A 17,153-nucleotide genomic window follows, 5' to 3' on the forward strand; every position below is an offset into this window, starting at 1 on the left:
TTCAAGCAATCAACAAGTTACAGTCTTCCAAATAAAGGAACATGTTCACTACCAGATTTTTCTGAAAAGCTGTTCCATCAAGCTATTTCAACATTCGCAAATATTTTAACAAAGCTAGAAAACACAACGATGTAAGATCAAATAGTTCCTTGACATCCATTTGCTCTAAATGTAGAGCACAGAGCAGCACTGACACGTAAGCAATTTGCCTTGGCCTGATTAGCCATAAAGTACTTTGGGAAAACGGGCTTGGTAATCAGCAGCAATCCATACCAATGAAGTTCTCACATTCTTCCCTCCTCAACATAAGCATAATTTCAGAAGCTAAGAACAAGTTCTACAGTCTCCAAATCACATATCAACATCTCAAAAATCATAAGAAAAATACAAGAGGGATTTCCCATATTACATCACAAACATAAGCAGTGCTATAGGGTCTCTTCCTAAAGTAATTTAATCAAAAAATAAAAATAAAAATAAAAATATTAAGGTACTAATTTAACCTGGTAGCATTTTTCTCAAAATATTCTTCAACACCTGTTCCTGCATCAGTGCTTTGATCCTCCACATTAACGTTACTTCCATCGTCACAAGGGACCAAATTCTTGGTATAAGTGGCTGAAGAAACTAAGTACTGATTAGGAGTCCTCTTTTGCTCAGAGTAATCGTGGGTCACAAGGCTATTGGCCAAGTTCAATTCATCTTGAGCAGGTAACATCTGTGTCCATTCTGGTTAGAACAATAAACAAAATAGAAGAGCATAACTTAAAAGACACAAATTAATATTCAACCAATGAAAGCTGACAACAAATTTTGTATAAAAGTCTACCAAAAACTAGACTAAAAATATAATTTCAGGTTACAGCTACTTAGGAAGCTATGTTCCAATTTAAAGGCCTGGAGAGATCTCTGACACCTATGCTCATTTAAGCTTGGATCCTCTCTTTTGTTCAATTTATGTGACCAACATAGATAAATTCATGCCCTTCTTTAAACAGCTCTCAAAACGTCTTTCTAGCACAGTGATGCAGTTGGTAGTATCCAGTAAGGTACCTTGCTTTTTCCAGCCAAGCTGCATTGCTTAGTCTCACTAAATGTGTTACAATTCAGCAGAACAAAATGCATAAGACTCCTGACCTCCTACTATGCAGCAGCATGGAGAAGAAGCATGGGCCTGGAAAGCACAAGGAAGGCTTTGTGTCAAATCAGATCATACCTTCAGTGCTTGTTTTTAACTGGAACATTGGATCACCCATTGCAAGTAAAGTCATGGCAGCTTCAGTGCTTCCATCATTAATTCCTGCAAAGTTGTTCACACACAGGTTGAAAGTCACAAGTGTATTTACCAGAAATTCACTTACATGTATTCAAAAAGCATTTGACACTATCATCAGTACATCACAGAATGCATTTTTAAATTGTTGCCATTCACAGATCCAGATACTCATAGACAGATGGCAATTCCCACTAAATTCAATATTCCCTGAGCAATATTCCCGGAAGGAACTGTAGCCCATGGAGGACATGGTAGAACAGGCTTATCCTGGATCCTGTGTTAGGAGCTGTTCATGAAGGACTGTAACCCATGGGAAGGACCCCATACCAGAGGAAATGTGTAAGGAGGAAGGCGCAGCATAGGCAAAGTGTTAAGAACTGACCACAATTCCTGTCACCTTCTCCCAATTATGGTAGGGAATGGCGAGTCAGGAGTGAAGGAATGATGCTGAGCCTGGGAAAGGGTAGGATGGTGGGGTGTGGCAAGATGACGTGTTTTAGTCTTTTTCTCTACTTCTCACCACTCAACTCCACTTTTAGATGGCAATAAAATAATCTTTTCCAAAGTGGAATTTGTTTTGCTAAGTGATCTCCCTGTCTAAATCTCAACCCATACGCTTTTTCCATTTTCTCCCACTGTCCTGTTGAGGAAGAGGATTGACAGAGTGGCTTGGTGTGCATTTCACAGCTAGGCCAACCCCGGTCAACCCACCCACCACAAATGGAAAAGAAAAAGGAACCAGTTTAATTGCATAAATCCATAACCTATAGCATTAACCCATATCCCAGTTTGAACTCCTGGTTTCCTAATCTCTATCCAGAATACATCCCTTCAGCTATCACTGACTGGTCATATAAAACAAAGCACTTCCATCCTCCAAAACAATTGTACTGAAGTAAATCAAAGGAGCACAGCAGACTTCCCCTTCTTCAACTATGATGGTAACCCATTCAATTGTAATTGCTCTTCAGAAAGACTGACAATGTATTTAAATTTCAAAGTGAAAGCTATTCTAAATAGTTCTGTAGGAGTAACGTATCTCACATGGAAAGAATATTTTTTTCTGGAAGGCTGTGGTTACTCTTTCACTATACTAGTTTAACAGTCTAGGATATTAAAGTCAGAGACTGTAGTGATGGCAAAGCTATGAATCTACCTACTTTTTTATCACTTGGTCACACACCAGGTTAAGTTGTAAGTAAGCATTTCTAAAGTTTCCTCTTCTCCCAGGTACAGCTAACTGCAGCATGGAAAGCATACATGGGACATAGAAAATGCACATTCTGACCCTGAGAAACAGAACTTTGCAATGCTTCATTCATCTACTTGATAAAGAACAGTCAGAAAGCAAATTGTTTAAGTCTCCTCCAAAATATCCAAGCATGCAGTATTTCATGAGCATTTTTCCTACAATAAATGAACTTCCTGCAATAATAACTGCTTATTAATAGCAAGTTAATGGGGAAGACATGAACGAATTCATTTCATATCTACCTTTGTCCACTTCTGGATTTTCATTTATGGTTGCTTCCTTAAACAAAAAGAAAAACACATCAAAGATATAAATAAGATATAAAGATATAAAGACACTGATATATAAAGAGAAAAGATATAAAATGAGTCTGCAATTTTAATCTAATATAATGGTTAATTCTCTGCCCAAAGGTTACCTTGGCTTTAAAATGGTATTTTAAATACCGACAATATTTTACAGTTTTCCATTATCAGAAGGTCAAGGGAGGTGATTGTCCCCCTCTACTCTGCCCTTGTAAGGTCCCACTTGGAGTGCTGCATCCAGGTCTGGAGCCCCCAGCACAAGAAGGATGTGGACCTGGTAGAGCGGGTCCAGAGGAGGGCTACAAAGATAATCAAGGGGCTGGAGCACTTCTCCTACAAAGGAAGGCTGAGAGAGCTGAGGCTGTTCAGCCTACAGAAGAGAAGGCTCTGGGGTGACCTCATTGCAACTTTTCAGTACTTGAAGGGGACTTAAAAAAAAAGATGGAGCATTATTGGGCAGATAATGACAGGACAAGGGGGAATGGTTTAAAAGAAGGGGGAAATTAAAAGAGGGGAGATTTAGATTAGAGGTTAGGAGGAAATTCTTCACTCAGAGGGTGGTGAGGCACTGGAACAGGTTGCCCAGGGAGGCTGTGGATGCCCCATCCCTGGAGGTGTTCAAGACCAGGTTGGATGAGGCCCTGGGGAACCTGATCCAGTGGGCAGCATCCCTGCCTATGACCAGTGGGTTGGAACTAGATGATCTTTGAGGTCCCTTCCAACCTGATTCTATGATTCCAACTATGATTCTATATATTATTCTATGACAGTAGCCACATAGCTTTGTATCTACAATGAAATCAAACGAGACGTTCTTACAGTTGGTGAGGTGTTCACTTTTTCCTCCCTCTGGATCACTGGCTGGACAGATATATGAGAGAGAGTTTCTACATCTGTAGCCACTGGCACATCTGGGATATTCACAGATATATCCAGCTGTAAAAATATTTTGGAAAACATTTCAGTTCATCAGCCCAAAAAGAAAATCCATCAAATGCCTTTTTTTTTATATATAAAGTACAGACTTAGCTGATATTGAACACCTAGTGGGATACCTCTCAAAAATCAAACGGGTTTTATTGGTTTTCTTACTTCTTCTGTTTTTAAGGTTTCAGGAAAAAGAAAATCAGTTCTACCCTTTTTCTATGTAAGATTTCCTAATGTAAGATTAGGGAATATACATGTACACACGTACATATCATTTTACCTGTATTTTTTTTTCTCTTCTCTAACACTATACTTATACTGAGAACCTCAGACATTTGACAGTTTCAGAAACAAGAACTTGAAATTTGGCAGAGAGGTTACAGTACTGCCAGAGGAATTCTTATGAAAGTCACTGTTTAATCTACATAGTTTGCAAAGCTTGCACTTTTACTATTTTCCACTGAACTATTTAAATCTGGAAACAGCTGAGTCCTCAGGTATCTAACCATATCCTGTATTAGTATTCAAGACACCTGTGTGTTAAACCAGATAACTTGATGACCATTCCCAAACCTAATATATTGCACATCATTAAAAGGGAAATCTTTGATTCAGTAAAACTTCCCCTGAAACACCTCTGCTCTCCATTATTATTCTAGAGTTTCCCATAGTGTTTTGACTGAGCTTTAAATTCTCTTGCTGTTTCACCCTCACCAAGAAATAATGTGATTAATTCAGGATGCAAAAAAACAGGATTTCAACAGAAGAAGAGGGGAAGAAGATTAGTAGTAGTAAGCAAAAAGGAGAATTGGAGTGAAAGAAAAGAAGCAGCGATGACGACCTGAAGTATGAATGGAACTGGTTGGATAAACAGATTTGTAAATAGGCAAGAAAACATGAGACAGGCAAAAAATAATAAAATTACATTAATTTGTAGTTCATTCAAAACCAAGTACCTGTGTCAACTAAACAACCCTGCCCTGTCAAAACCATTCTTAATGAAGTAAACTAAATTAGGATAAAACAACGACCAGGTAGTAGCAAATATAATTAGAATAAAAGCTTCTGTTTGAACAATCAAAACAAATGTACATACACAGAACACAGCTACATCATACCTCCTCCATGGTTTCCTCTATCTGAACAGGAACAGGTTCAGGAGATCGAAGACCAACAGGAACAAACACTGGAGCTTTGTTTACTTCCTCTGGTGCAAAACATTCATCCTCATCATCAGGCTCAAAGTCATCTGCCTCCTCCCCTTCCTCCTCTTGAGAAGCCCGGAGAGTCACCAACGTTATCTTTGAACTTCTGTGCTCTTTCCCAGGTTTCTTTCTATGAGCAGTTTTCGTACTTTTGCCTCTCGTAACACTCTGTTTAACTTCTTGTCTTTGATTCCCCTTCTCACAGCAATCAGCCTCACATTCAGAAGCAAGAGATGAAGCAGTTCTTAGCTCCAAGCCATGCTTTGGTAGTACTATCTGTTTCGATGACCTTCTAGACTGCCTTCTAGAGCACAGAACAAGAGCACGTTTAAAACATAATGAAGTCTAAGACTTCTCCCCTCCTGTCCCCCTCCCAAAAAAAGCACCTTAAATAAAAACAAACTCACTGAATAGAAAAGGATCACTGAAATCAACAGTACAATCTAGTTACTTCCTAACACATATTGGCATTCAGATACCATTTCATCTGAAATTCAAAGCTTCATGTATGCACAAAGTGTGGATTTTAAGTGTTTATTATGCAGTTACCAGAGCGCTGAAAAGTTGCATAATGAAGTTTACAAGATACACAATTCTTTCATTAGAAACAGATGAATCAATTTTCTTTTTCAGGGACTTGGAAGTTGCATGCTTTTATAATCATGGGAACTTTTCTAGTTCTCTGTTGCTAACACTGCACTAGGAAACCCAAACTGAAATTTTAGTTACCTAATGCCTAGAAAGTAGAACTGTTAGATGATAACTAATTGTCTGCTCTTACTTCTTAGACAGCAATCTTTTGCATCAGCTAGTTACTGTTTCCATCCTCAAAATGATGGACGTGACCACTTTAGGAAACAAAAGTACTTCCAAATTCCCAGCCCCCCGTCCCCGCTCCCCAGAACAGCTTCCATGGTCAGCTGGTGGGGAAAGGAAACAAAATACTAGCAGACAGAACTTTCAGTACAGTTTTTGTTTCAGCAAATCCCACGGTCCCCCTGTCCCCAGGATGGGTCATCCTCTTTAAAATCAGGCATTTCTGTTGAGATCAAGGCGGACCCTGGAGTAGGTTTGTGGGAGTGCTGGCTATTTCATTTAATGAGTGTGCAGACAGGGTAAAAAGGCATCTGATATGATTCAGATGGAAAACAGAAGTACTGACATCCTGCACATGTTCTCTCCCTCTTCCTCCCCATCTCTCTTCCTCACCCTACCTCCTCATTTTCTCTCTCTCTCACACACTTCAAAACTATGGCTAGTAATCAAGGTCTAAAACCAAAAACAATCAGTTTAGCTTACAAGCTAAAAATAGCTGTTTTACCTTGTAAGGCTGTCTGAATTTTTTTGCTGAGCAGTAGAAAGTTGAAAGTCATCTTTTTCTACTTGGTTCTCACTCTCCAATGACACCTCTGGAGACTGGAATCTACTATTCTGCCTGATTCTTTTACAGGATGCTTCTTCAATAGAGTCTATAAAATCATGTTTTCCTGTAGCCTCTGGGAAGGATGCTGCTTCCACTATGTTACTAGAGTTCTGCTGAACAGAAGAGACAGTTGCTATCGTATTAATTGCCACATATTTTTAAACTGGTTTTGGTAACAGCAAATTTAAAAAACAAAGTTTGAGGGTCTTGAACCTATGCTCAGTTGTAACCTGGTAGTTTAGGATGTCTTTATTTTTTTTTTTTAGTTTCATGCCTTAAAGCAGAATTGTCATTAGATGGTGTTATCTATGACACCTGAATTTCCCACTGGTACTAAATAACATACCAAGTCCATGCTCAACTTAACATGAGCAGCAAAACTTCAACAACTGGAAAGATGAATTACTTCATGTTTTCTGAAACTACTTAATAATTTTAGAGAACAACATGAGGGAAGGAAAAGATATTTTGTCTGCCCTGGGAACCAACTGGGAAAAAAACTACTGCAGAACGGAGTTTAAAAGTTATTCAAACACACACAGAAATATACCCCAAAACCTAAGCAATATTCTGTTAAGCAGGATTACATCAAGGCTCTTTCCTCTGTAGGAACTGTAGTTTCAGGGAACCCAAAACTTCGCTCACTTACAGTGTTTCCTTTCATAAAGTTTCTACACGTATCTATTCTCACAGAAACAGCTACTTGGGATGTAATACAACTTGAAAACAGTACACAATTCTGCTCAAAGTGCATAATTTTTTAAAACACATTAGTAAGCATAGTTCCACCAATGATGGGTACTTGGCTAAAACACGAGAGATTTTAGTGATCTGTATCAAAAACAAGAATCACCAGATAAACTTGATTCACTGCAGTTTTTAACAGGAAAGGAACCAATCTAGGCTAGCTCAGGACTACAGACAATTCAAGCAGAACAAAGTCTGAAAGTTGTTCACCTACATATCAACTTAAAAGTTGTTCCATACTACTATACAAATATGGATTTTAGGTGGCATTTGATATTAGAAAGCTGCCTTAATATATATTGTTCAATGAATAACATTAAATTTATTCACAACAGTATAGCAAGTATTTATGATAATGCAGACTTTAGTATACAAACTGCAAAACTTAAGACAACACTGTACATTAAATATTTCCACAATTTTTAGATTTTAAGTCCATTAATTCAGCATCATTTCCAATGGTGAATTACAAAACTGAAAGCATCTCCTTTCATAGACATATACTGGATTTCTGTCATCAATGAGTTCTAAGAATACAAGAGCTGAGGTGTAAACTGTTTCAAAACACATGATCAGTACTTACCATTGATACATCTGTTTTTTCTAACAATAAATACTCTTCTGAATTTCTACTCTTGACATTGTGCTCATCTCTTCTGTTTCTACTTTCTTCAGGATGAGCTCTTTTTCTATGAGCTCTCATTAGGTTTGGCTTTGGCTTCCTGAGCGGTTCCCTTGCTTCATGCAAAGGTTTTGTATCACACTGTCTACTTTCTTCTCCACAACTTAAATTAACACTAGACCTACAAAAAATATTTTTCAACTGTTACTTCTCATGCATTATAAAACATATTCTACAAGATTGTGTCATTATCAAATATTTAGAACATCAGTCAGAAATGAATTTAAGTGTTCTACATTTTTATTTACTTATTTCAATTTGACTAAGGGAATAAAAAACAATGAAAAAATGATATAATTTGCTTTTCTGCAGTAGTGGACCTTTCTGTTTACTTGTGGAAAAACCTTTCAGGAAGAAAACATCATTAAAATGTTAGGCAAAGTTTCAGCTATACTACCATAGGCTCCCCACATCAATCAACTATAGGAACATTATCTTCATGAATTCCAGTGTTCAAGGTACTACTGCTTTTAATCAGGATAAAATTCTCACATCTCCTCAAGCACATTCAAATCAGTAAGACATACACATTGGGCTTTTAAACACACTTTTAAGCAAGGTAAAAAAAGGATCCAGGGAACTACAGGCTGGTCTGCCTCACCTCAGTTCCTGGGAAAATGAGGTAACAACAGATGATTCTGTCTACCATGACTTCAGCAAGGCTTCCAACACTATCTTCCCTAACATCCTCATAAAAAGGCTGGTGAGTTACAGGCTGGATGAGCAGACAAGGAGGTGCTCTGAAAACTGGCTGAATGGCTGGGCCCTGCATGTAGTGATCTGAAGCACAGTTTCATTGGAGGCCAGTAACTAAGACTGGATCTCAGGGGTCAACAGAGGTTCCAGTCCAGCTTATCATCTCTGAATGATGCAGAAGAGCCTACCCTCAGGAAAACTGCAGATGACACAAAACTGGTAGGAGTGCCTGATATATCAAAGGCTCATGCTGCCATCCAGACAGACCTGAACACACTGCAGAAGTGGGCTGACAGGATTCACATGAAGGTCAGTAAAGGGAAGTGCTGAGTTCTACACCTAGGGAGGAACAACCTGAGACAGCCAGTACAGGCAGGGGTCCCACCCAGCTGGAAAGCAGCTTGGCAGGGAAGGACCTCAGGGTTCTGGTGATCACCAAGTTAAGCATGAGCCAGTTATGAGCCTTTCCTGCAAAGAAGGCCAGTGGCATCTTTGGCTGCATTAGGTGAAGTATTGCTATCAGCTGGAGGGAGGTGATCCTTCCCTCACTCAGTACTGTTGAGGCCACAGCTGGAGTGCTGAGTCCAGTTCTGGGCTTGCCAGTGCAAGAGAGACATGGACTTACTGGAGAGAACCCAGCAAATGGCCACAACGATGACAAGAATCAGTCTCTTTTCAGTGGTGTCTAGTCACAGAACAAGAGACAAACGGGACAAACTGAAACACAGAAGTTTCCCTCTGAACATCAGGGAATACTTCCATACTGTGAGGGTACCTGAGCACTAGCACAGGCTGCCTGGAGATGCTGTGGAGTCTCCCTCCTTGTGGATCTTCGAAAGCCATCTGGACATGGTCCTGGGCAACCTGCTTGAGCACATGGCCTCCAGAGGTCCCTGCCAACCTCAGCCATTCTGTGATTCTCTGAAATTCTCCCCATCACAGAAGCAAAAAGGACTAAAATAAATCCCTTGTCTTGTGAATCCTTGCACAAAGACTGTGGGATATGATTTCAGAGAACAGAAAAATGAACTCACTCAAGGTTGCTCCATATCAGTAAATACTGAGCAAAAGATGTAACTCAGAATTGTTAAATGAATGTTTGTGAATGGTACAATCTGCCTTATATGGCACATATATAAAAAACATCCCTTCTAAAGGATCACGTCACTGCACATAATTCCATGAATTTCTCTGCCTGAAAAAAAATTGAAGAGACTGAGAATACATCTAAGACATCAAGCCCACCAATGTTCTCATTCATAAGTAAGCGCAAGTTGCACTGCAGTCTTCAAGGATCCACATGTGTAGTGCACTGCACCCTAATAGGGTATTAGTGAGAAATTCAGACAGAAACTCTACTCGCTCAAACTCTCACCTGTGAAATACCTTCTTATAAGGAAAATTGCCTTAAGAAAAAATCTGCTAAAAACTCTTAAATCGCATAAGAATGCCACCTAGTGATCTTCACAGCTTGTAGCATCTAAGAACTAGCTCAGAGCCTGCACTTCAAAACTTCAAGTGTTGAATGGAAATGAGTGGAAAAATACACCAGGTTTTTAAAGAATATTTTGTTTTGTCAACAGGGAGTTTTACCTTTCGGTGGAATCTTGAATGTTCCCTATAGGATGTGTAATTAGATGTTGCTCTCCCTTCCTGTGGCAATTCGGCGATTTTTTAGGGGAATAGAGTGTTTGTGAACACAGAGTTTTTGGATTCATGTCCAGACTGTCATCCTTGGCCAAATTACCCACAAACAACAGTCTTTCCATGTCATCCTTAAAATTGGAAAAAAATACATATATTAATACAAAATACATCAACTGTAAAATAAAGCATTGCAAGTTATGATACAGTCATCAATTTGAGACAAAACTTTGCTTAAAAACTTTCAAGCAGTTTATGGCATACATCACTGCTCCTTGTTCCTTTAAAGGAGATATTTAACAAAACATATACTAGAATCAATAGTCTTTCATAAGCAACCACCAAGGGAATCAGAAGAAACCCAGCAAAAGGAGCATGTGCTACAGGTAAACATTTACAATGTACATGACCGAATTTTCTAAGTTTAAAGGACAAGCAGGACAAGTCTTTAAATTTGGTAACAGAAGACCACGTATTATGTGGCATTAATACATTATTTAAAAAAAACCTCTTGTGAGGGCACAAGTATTAAACAAGAATGTAATTCTTACTAGTCCAGAATTAATTTATAGGTTTAAAGCAGCTTATTAAGATGTCTCAAAAACAGCTGGTGCAAAGACAAGCATCAGAAAGTACAGTCAGAAATATCTGGACAGAATTCTCACTTTTAAGGAAAGTGTTTCCTCAGAGTCTTCTGCTACAGGATGATTTTTTCCTTTATTTGCTTCTTCCTCAATTGGAGCAGCAACATTTTGTGCCACTGGAGATTCTTTTTCACTGTATGTTCTTCCTAGGTTTGGTCTGGCCCTCTGAAATTGGTTCCTTATGAGCTGTGCTGGTTTCAGAGCACCCAGCTTGCCTTCTTGGGAAGTGGATTGTTCAGCACTAGTGTATTTAAACAGATTTTTTAAAAAATAAATGACATCGCTTGACTTTGTTTGGGGAGGGAAAATAGCATTTTTGCATTCATTAAGTTTTGAATCAACACAAAAGTATTAGAAATTCTAATACATTGTATCCTACTTAAAATCAAGAAAATATTTTGTCAAGCAAATTTCTCATTTTTGGTTGTGGTTAACATGTAAGCAGGAATAACAACACTTATCAAGACATTTTCAATACCAAGAAATTTGTGTTGCTAACCATACCAACAAAGATTCTACATGCTAACACATGCTTAAAACCATAATTTATCAAGAATGACAGTAAAATAGGACAGCACATTGGGATCAGTAAAAGACAAAACTATAATACTTTGCAAAATTTATCTGTTACGTGTACGACACTGTACATGGAATACAAACCCAGTAAAAGAAAAGCTTCATCAAAAGAGCCACAAGATCAAGTACTTGCCAGATAACCAATGACAAGTAGTTCACCTTAATTAAAAAGAGTACCCTGAAAACATGGGACAAAACTGCCTGTAGGCATTGAAAACTAAGCACCATAGAAAGTCAGCTCAAAATGAACAAAAGAATTTACTCTTGCAAAAGTGTCTTATTATGCAACAAATAAAAACTTTTCACGTGATTTTTGCTAAACTCTAACCTCACCTGCTTTGTTCATTCAATATGTTTTCAGAAATACATGGCACCTGAAGCGCCTCTTGCTGTGCCTGTTCCTCATTGCTCAATACATTTGCTTGATGCAATACAGCTTCATTTTCACCCTTTGATTTGCAATAAAAATAAAAGCATTATGCATTGTAGCACAAGTAAAAAAGGAGAACCAAAGAAGGTTTTAAAACAGAAGTGCATTTATAAAAACACAAACTATTTCTCTGCATTAATTTCCCAGTTTGAATCAACAAAAGAAATCGTGTTTATAGAGAGCAATCTTCCTGAGCACATAATGCAATTTCTAGGCAAGTGGGAACATAACTCTTTTCAGTCCTGGGCTACCTACAGTTAGGCTCTTAAACACTGTCATCGGCACTCAAGCAAGTGGGTAGCACTCTTCTATTTAGCATTCAATCAACTCTATTATACAAAGCATGATGGAAAAAAATACTTTTTCAAATGGAAACACCTTTGAAATTTAGATGCTGTCACGTACAATACAGACACATCCAACACACTACAACATAACCTCAGTTTCTGAAGGGTTTATTAGTTTTAATTCTGTATTTGCTACATCGGTTCCACAAAGAAACCGCTCAAACACATCTGACAGCACTCCAGGTCTGAGACAGCTTCAATAGTATAGAAAAGCATCAGAGCAGCTGTGAATCTGCACATTTGTGCAGGACAAAGCAGATGTACATGCATGGTTCACAGGCCACAAAGGTCTAGAATAGCCAAAGCCAAACCACAAGCAACTCTCTCAGCTGGGAGTGAGATACTACTGCAGCACTGAAACAGGGGCAGCGTGCTCATGCTCTGCTCTGGGAATACAGCACACAAGCGTTCCAAGCTAGCTGTGCATGGGTTCAAGAATAAAAAGAGCTACAACCACTCCAAAATAAATGAGTCACTCTTACAAAGCTTAGCTACATTTGAGATTTAAGTGGAGTCTATAAAGAGACAATCATGCATGCATCCATGACATGATTCATGTGCAACCCACAAAACAAATACAGAGAGTTGATACTATATTGGCTTTCAAGGATTTCAGTACCTTTAACAGTGCCTAGTAAAGTGTCTGTGGGACACACAGTGTATGTAAATATGACTATTTACCTGTGTAAAGTAGAGAAGTGTCAGGCACTATAATGGTGAAGCCAAAGTTTTCAAAATTAATAAAACCTTAACTCACTCTTACAGAAAAATAGCTATCCTCTGCCTTCTCTTGATACTTTCTGGATTCCTCAATACAAATTTTAATAATCTAAACAGAAAAGATGAAATGAGCAAAAAGCCCATTTTTCTATAAAATAAACTTCTATTCTATTTACGTAAATGTGCATAATCCTTTTTTCTATCATGTAATCCAAACAAAATAAGATCTCATTTTCCAGAACACATTAATACTGCAAGTTGTAGACTTCACTGATCTTGTACCTGCAAAACCTCAGCATACAATGGTTTGGGGAATTTCTTTCATATCATATGGTCTCTCTGCCTCAGGGAATGCAACTTAAATGTTTTAATACAACTTCATATGATAGAACATGCAACTTGGAGCCACATTTTTGAAAGCAAAGTAATTATTCTTCCCGGACTTACCATGGCAGACACAGTACTGGCAGACTCATCTTTTTGCAGTTCCAACTCATCTGCTTCAGACTTGTTCTCCCCTTCATTATCTTCTGATATCTGTAATTCCTTCTTTCCACCAGCTCTTCCCAGTTTTGGCTTGTACCTCTGGAATCGGGCCCTCACAAACTGGACAGGTTGAAGAAGTGTTTGTTTACTTCCTTCCTGAGCTGTATTTTTTCTATCAATAAGTCATACAGAAATAAAAAAACATCTGAAACTTAATACAAAAGCAAGTCATTAAAAAACACAGGTTTATGAAATTAACATATAGCACACAGCTTAGTTTTTAAAAGACATCACATAAATGTAAAGTTCTGTTGAGTGTAAGTTACGCACAACAAACCTTTGTTTCAGCAAAAATTTCAAACCATTCATCTCCTAATTTCTTCCACAACAGAATTAAGAGTTGTAATTCCTCTATACTCACAAGCAATAAAGTAGAAGAGTGCACCTACAAGAGAAGGGATGAATGCCTCCAGCCCTATAAAAAGATTTTACCAAGAAGGTGAGACTGTTGACAAATCATCTGATGTGTCTCTATACCAATGCACACAGCATGGGAGACAAACAGCAGCTGATAGATACTGTCGAGCTGGAAAGCTACAGTCTGATCACCATCACTGAAATCCTGTTGGTTTCATACCTTGTGGTACGAATACCATGACTGGGAAGAATACTGGGATACTGCCCAGGAAAAAGGAAATGCAGACAGTGAAAGTAGGGACAAACACACTGGAAAGAATACTAGGATACTGCCCAGGAATGTAGGAATCAGATCAGGTAAGCTAAGGCTCAGCTATAGCTAAACTTGGCAAGGGATGAGAAGAAAAGTAAGAAGGGGTTTTTATAGGGACATCAGTCAGAAAAGGAACACAATAGAAATCGTACCCCTTCTGATGAATCTGGGGATCTGGCAACAACTGACATGGAAAAGGCTGAGGTGCTCCACTTTTTTATCTCAGTTTTCAGTGACAACTGCTCTTCCCACATCTCCCAAGTCCCTGAATCTCAAGGCAGGGTCTGGGGGTATGAAGTCCCACCCATCACAGAAGATCTGGTTCAAGACCACCTGAGGAAGCTGGATGTCCATGGGACATAAGATGAGATGCATCCCAGGGTCCTGAGGGAAATGCCAGATGAACTGGCTAAGCCACTCTTCATCATGTTTTAAAAGTCATGGCACTAAGTCCCCAGTGACTGGAAAAAGGGAAACGTCACATCCATTTAAAAAATAAAAAACAAATAAAATTTAAAAAGGTATGAAAGAAGACACTGGGAACTACCAGCCTCACCATTATGCCTGATAAGATCACAGAGCAGATCCTCCTGGAAGCTATGTTAAGACATATGGAATACAGGGAAGTGATGAGACAATCAACATGGCTTCACAAAAGGCAAATTATGCCTCACTTACCTAGTGGCCTTCTACAATGCAGTGACTGCACTGGACAATAAAGAAAGAGCAACTGATGTCATCTACCTTGATATCTGTAATGCCTTTGATATAGTCCCAACACCCTTGCCTCTAAACACAAGAGATAAGGATTTGATGCATGGACTGTTAGATGGATTGGCTGGGTGCATGTATCCAAAGAGTTGCCATCAACAGCTTAACGTCCAAATGGAAACCAGTAACAATATTGTCCCTTAAAGGATCATACTGGGAGCAATAGCATTTAATATCTTCGTTAATGACACAGACAGTGGGATTGAGCGTACACTCAGCAAGTCTGCAGACAACACCAGGTGAGTGGTGCAGTTGATCCTCTGGAAGGATAGGGATGACCTCCAGAGGGACCTGGACATGCTAAAGTGGGCCCATGCAAACCTCGTGGAGTTCAACAAAGCCAAGTCCAAGTTTCTGCACCTGGGTCAGGGCAATCCCCAATATCTGTACAGACTTAGGGCTAAATTGATTGAAAACAGCCCCACGGAGAAGAACTTGGGGATGAGAAATTGTATATGAGCCAGCAATGTGCACTTGCAGCCCAGAAAGCCAACCATATCCTGGGCTGCGTCAAGAGGCATGGCCAGCAAGTTGAGGAAGATGATTCTTCCCCTCTACACAGCTCTAGTGAGACCCCACCTGGAGCACTGCACCCAGCTCTGGGACCTAAAGCAAAAGACATGGACCTGTTGGGAGTGAGTTCTTCCTTTATGGAAGGCCACAAAGATGGATCAGAGGGCTGGAGCACCTCTCCTATGGGAAAGACAGTTCTAGGGTTGTTTCTAGGGTTGTTCAGCCTGTAGAAGAGAGATTCCTGGGAGATCTTTCAACGTTTAAAGGGGGCTCATTACAAAGAGAGAAAGACTTTACCAAGGTCTATAGTGATAGGACATGCAGTAACAGTTTTAAACTAAAAGAGAGGAGCTTTAGATTAGATATTAGAAAGAAATTCTTTACTATGATGGTGGTTAGATACAGGAACAGGTTGTCCAGAGAAGTTGTGGATGCTCCATCCAGAAAAGTGTTCAAATGCCACGCTGGATGAGGCTTTGAGCCAACTGATTTAGTTGAAGATGACTCTGCCAATGGCAGGGCAGTTAGAACTACACAATCCTGAAAGATCCATTCCAACCCAAATCATTCTATGATCCTAAAATTAATGCTCACTCATTTAATGCTTAGAATACCAATAACTGGAGTTTTAATACAACTAGTGTTGAAACTATGGGAGCTGACACCTCATTCGGTATTTTTATTAGACTTTATTTGCCAATTAGAAATCCATCAGCACAATGATTTCCTTTTAAAATGCCTTTGTTGTAAGTGAAGAATGAAACTGACTAGCTACGCCCTTACCCAACAGTAGTAGTTGAGGTCTCATCTTCTTTTTCTACAGGTAGGTAAGACTTCAGTTCACCATCCTCTGATCTTGGAAATGTCTGTGGGTACTTACAACTTGGCCTCTCAGAAGCATCCTGAGGGCCAAATGACTTTTCCTTTCCTAAGGATTCCAATGATTTCAGGACTTCATGTTTTCCAGCTTTCTGGAAAAAAAAAAAAAAGAAAGAAAACACAAATGAGAAAGTCAAGAGACAAAACCAAAAATAAGATATGTTATGTCGTCCATAAAGTTCTGTACTAATCACTCCCCGAAGTGTTTCCTGTCAAGTTAGTCCACCTTCATTTCATTGCTCACTGATAACCTCCCAGGCCTTCCAAGAAGAGCACACACTTGTCTCTTAAACAAAACACCTTGAAATCTAGATTTCTTCTTTGCCATCTTTTATTAGCACTTTTATTTCTTCCCTAACATCTCTGCAAATCCAAGTTAAAAAGATAGCTGTACACATAACAGGAAATACAGAATGGATTGTACGTGTTCCTCACATACAGTCAAGTACAGGAGTTTTCATATACAAAATCCTAACTTTTGAAAAAAGATCATTTCTGAAAAGATTAATCTGTTTTGTTTTGGTTTTAAATCATCAGATGTTTCTTTCAGTTCCATAAACTCAAAAGCTGAAATCCAACTAAAAGGGGGAAAAAGAAAAGCCTTACATCTGTGTCAGGCAGGCTACTACATTCACCATCACACTGCATCAAACTTTCTTCTTTGTTATTATGCTTCTGTGATACATCTTTATTCACATCCAGTACTTCCTTTCTACTAGTTATTGTTCTTAAATTTGGCTTTGGTCTCTGGAATCGACTCCTCAGTAGCCGCGCTGATGAAACAACATTTTTTTCCTCTTGCTTCTCAGGACCGGACTCCCTGTGAAAGCAAAAAGAACAACAGTCAAAGGCACGGGACAGTTCTCCAAATCATACATTACATACTTTATGTTATTTTGT

The 17,153-nt window shown here is 38.9% G+C and overlaps 1 protein-coding gene across 9 annotated transcripts in view; it reads right to left on the minus strand.

Moving 5' to 3' along the window:
• Window positions 1–17,153, minus strand: part of BDP1 (B double prime 1, subunit of RNA polymerase III transcription initiation factor IIIB) — a 55,475-nt gene that overhangs the window by 14,675 nt on the left and 23,647 nt on the right. For 6 of the 9 annotated variants that reach the window (XR_007159206.2, XM_048051358.2, XM_048051356.2 and 3 more), the window contains exons 20-32: window positions 16,860–17,073; window positions 16,158–16,345; window positions 13,322–13,532; window positions 11,711–11,826; window positions 10,823–11,042; window positions 10,107–10,288; window positions 7,719–7,938; window positions 6,287–6,501; window positions 4,879–5,269; window positions 3,653–3,769; window positions 2,771–2,807; window positions 1,217–1,300; window positions 504–729 (exon numbers count right to left, since the gene is read on the minus strand). Coding sequence is in view for 8 of the 9 variants with exons in the window: in XM_048051358.2 (XP_047907315.2) it covers window positions 504–729; window positions 1,217–1,300; window positions 2,771–2,807; window positions 3,653–3,769; window positions 4,879–5,269; window positions 6,287–6,501; window positions 7,719–7,938; window positions 10,107–10,288; window positions 10,823–11,042; window positions 11,711–11,826; window positions 13,322–13,532; window positions 16,158–16,345; window positions 16,860–17,073 (2,421 nt within the window). In the remaining variant the exon portion in view is untranslated. The remainder of the gene's footprint in view (window positions 1–503; window positions 730–1,216; window positions 1,301–2,770; window positions 2,808–3,652; window positions 3,770–4,878; window positions 5,270–6,286; window positions 6,502–7,718; window positions 7,939–10,106; window positions 10,289–10,822; window positions 11,043–11,710; window positions 11,827–13,321; window positions 13,533–16,157; window positions 16,346–16,859; window positions 17,074–17,153) is intronic. The other 3 variants (XM_048051357.2, XM_048051355.2, XM_048051360.2) reach the window with 3 other exon arrangements.

The sequence above is a fragment of the Anser cygnoides genome, chromosome Z (assembly GCF_040182565.1).
Source record: "Anser cygnoides isolate HZ-2024a breed goose chromosome Z, Taihu_goose_T2T_genome, whole genome shotgun sequence".
In the NCBI taxonomy this organism is placed as follows: Eukaryota; Metazoa; Chordata; class Aves; order Anseriformes; family Anatidae; genus Anser; species Anser cygnoides.